This window comes from Beta vulgaris, chromosome 6, assembly GCF_026745355.1.
Source record: "Beta vulgaris subsp. vulgaris cultivar EL10 chromosome 6, EL10.2, whole genome shotgun sequence".
NCBI classification, from domain to species: Eukaryota; Viridiplantae; Streptophyta; class Magnoliopsida; order Caryophyllales; family Amaranthaceae; genus Beta; species Beta vulgaris.
The window spans coordinates 19,157,405-19,160,519 of record NC_079207.1 but is presented as its reverse complement, the minus strand read 5'-3'; the positions used below and the strand labels follow the sequence as shown (position 1 = coordinate 19,160,519).

General features: G+C 36.4%; 1 protein-coding gene across 1 annotated transcript; it reads left to right on the top strand.

The window, feature by feature from the left end:
- Nucleotides 1-1,774: 1,774 nt before the first annotated feature.
- LOC104896099 (pectinesterase inhibitor 9) lies at nt 1,775-2,580 on the top strand. Its single transcript, XM_010682800.4, has one exon. It carries the CDS (start codon nt 1,880-1,882, stop codon nt 2,495-2,497), a length of 618 nt encoding a protein of 205 aa, XP_010681102.2. The 5' UTR covers nt 1,775-1,879; the 3' UTR covers nt 2,498-2,580.
- Nucleotides 2,581-3,115: the final 535 nt, after the last annotated feature.

The window sequence follows — 3,115 nt, the reverse complement described above, 5'->3', positions numbered from 1 at the left end:
ACCGTGTGGTTGTACACCCCCATCTTCCTTCCTCACTCTTCGCTTCTTTCCATCACCACCACCTTTTCTTCATCAATTCATCATCATCATCTTCTCAAACCCTTCAAATTCTCTGCAAACAACTTTCTCTCTCTTCTTTTTTCCCCTACTCAGTCTCTTCATCTTCTCGTTCTTCCAACTCAAATTAGAAACCCTAATCTCTAATTTTCAGGTTTAATTTCTCTCTCCTGATGAACTTCTTCTTCTCTTTAGCTTTCTTCATTTAATAACAATGGCGGTAATAACAGTAGTGTTTTCGAAAGTTCGTTTGTTGGATTTGATTGCAATTTCTTCTTCTTTTTAGCTTTCTTTAGTTAATAACAATGGCGATAATAATCTTGCAGTTAATAAAAATGACGATAATAGTCTTTTTGTTGACGTTTGTTTGTGTTTTCTGAAAAATCATCGTCATGTGAAGTTAGGTGGTGTCGATTGGTGAGGAGGCGGAGGAGGCGAGGAGAGAGAGAGGATGAGGAAGGGGGAGGAGGTGGAGGAGGCAGAGAGAGACAGAAATAGAAGGAGTCAGGGTGGGGGTACAGTGAGGGGGGAGTAAAAGAGGTGAACAACGATGATCGAGGATGATGGAGGTAGAATCGACGGTGGAGCTGAGGACAAAGAAAAGGAGGATAATGAAGGTGGTGGTAGTTATGGCGTAAGAAGTAACCCCTAGTTTCAGTAAAAGTAACCCCTTATAATTACAAAAGTAATCCCTTGTAATTAAAAAGTAACCCCTAATTTCAGTAAAAGTAACCCCTTATAATTACAAATGTAACACATACTTTCCGTAAAAATATCCCCTTATCATTACAAAAAGTAATCTCCGGTTTCAGTAAAGTAACCGCTTAGCATTCGAAAAATTAACCCTTAGTTTCACTAAAAGTAACACCTAAAAATTAGAAGAAAAAAAAAATATAGATTCAACAAAAGTAACCCCTGTTATGAAAAGTAACCCCTCTGAAAACGGATTCAAAAGTAACTCTTGTTACGAAAAGTAACCCCTCCGAAAACGAATTTTATTCTTGGGCTTTTTCTAGGGGACGCGGGCTTCATTATAAAGCCTAGCTTGGGCCTTTTATTAGCTGGCCACACCATTTGTTCAAGATGTGGCCTGCCTTATACAAAAGTTTGTGTACACTCTATATATCCCTTCAAGTGTTTTCCACTTTTATTTTCATTCGTTCCTAAAATATATACATTCGACTTTTATGCTCCTAATCTGGTAAATATTTTTTCCTCTTTCTATTCTTTTCGACCCAACTTATTAAACCCACTCAATTTTATATCCTTCTAGAACTGCATGCTCTCTTTCATTTTAAATATATATACTACATATAGAAACCACTTTTGGCGAAATTTATGTTGATAAAGTATATCATATGACACATTGACGAAACCCTATTATAAAGCCATCTTTCTATATTAATTAATAAAGCAACAATATCTATGATTTAGAGTATATGATAGTTGTAACTTGTGATTGTATATAATTAGATGCCTCTGTATTATTAATACCCACCATCGCCTATTCAATTTATTTAGTATTGTGGATTACCGGTATGGAGAAAGATAGCACACCTTTGAAGAATAATACCCATGATTTGCTAATTTTTTGTACTTACAATATTGACATTTCTCTATCATAATAACATACATGCATATATATGTAAGATATGTTGATTACGCAACTCTAATAATAATGTCCTACATACAATAATGCACTTTTGTGGGCAACCAAGTTAAACCACTTGCAAGGTGCAAGTTGCAATAATGCAATGTGTATAAGAGTAGAACTCTGAATTACATAGCATGCAAGAAAGCTCCAACCTTTGAGCTAGAAGTCATGCAATTCACACACTACTCCTTTCTCTTTCTCTTTCTCTTCTCCCTCCTTGTCCAGTCAATCACAGCTTTCCAATCTAGCAAAACTCTTGATGAGTTCATCAAGAAGAGTTGTCAAGTGAGCAGGTACTCAGAGCTTTGCTACTCTTCCCTCTCCTCCTCCTACACAGGGGATCCGGACCTCGGGAAGCTATCGTACGCTGCCATCAGGATCAGCCTCGACCAAGCCCTTGATACAGCTCATTATGTAGATGAAACCAGCACCAGTAGTAGCAGCAGCAGCAGCAGCAGCAGCGGAGCTGAAGAACTCGTCCCCGTTCGGGACTGCATGGAGCTCTCTAAAGACGCCGTTCATCAGGTTAAGAAGTCGTTGGATCAGATGGCGAGGGTTCTAAGGGAGGATGAAGTTGAGAATTCGAGGAAGAGGAGATTTGAGATGAGTAATGTGCAGACATGGATGAGTGCCGCGATAACAGACCAAGACACTTGTGTTGATGGGTTTAGCCAAGTTCACGGTGGAAAGCTGCAAAATCAGCTCACTGCCAAGGTTGAGATGCTGCTCAAGTTTATTAGCAATGCTTTAGCTTTGGTCAATTATTTTGTCCAGTCTTCCCATTAATTAGAAGCTACAAGATCCTACTTTTTTTTTTTTTTTTCTGCTGCAATCAGCTATTGCTATACGCTATAGATTATTAATTGGTATATTGACTTTTCTTTATTAAAGGCTTCCTATTAATTTTTGTTCAGGCTTCCTTTTTTTTTTTTATGTATTTAATCATTAAAGTTGTATATTCACAAACATAAATTTCATTGATGTAATATCATAAAGTAAACATATAATTCTCCATATAATTGAGATAGGACTGGTCGCCTATAAAATTAGATACACAAAGTAAATAATATACTTCAATTGTCAACTATTCCTTAATAATAGTTTATACTTTTATGTGCCTTTCTAGCTAGTTAGCTTGTATTGTGTCTCAATTTTTTCCCATCGAATGTATAATATCACATTGGTATTATAAATTTTGTCTAAACAAAAAAGACTTCACGAAAACAAATTTTAACAGCTCATCATAACTCATAGGCCTACAGTTTAACAAATCCAACCAGCAAATGAAGGTCTTAATTCATTCATGTTGTATTTGTATTTTTCATACTCAATTTACAATCGTTTGAAGCAAACTTGTCACATATTTTCATGCCCTCAACCTTTACACAGCTGTTCAATTCATTC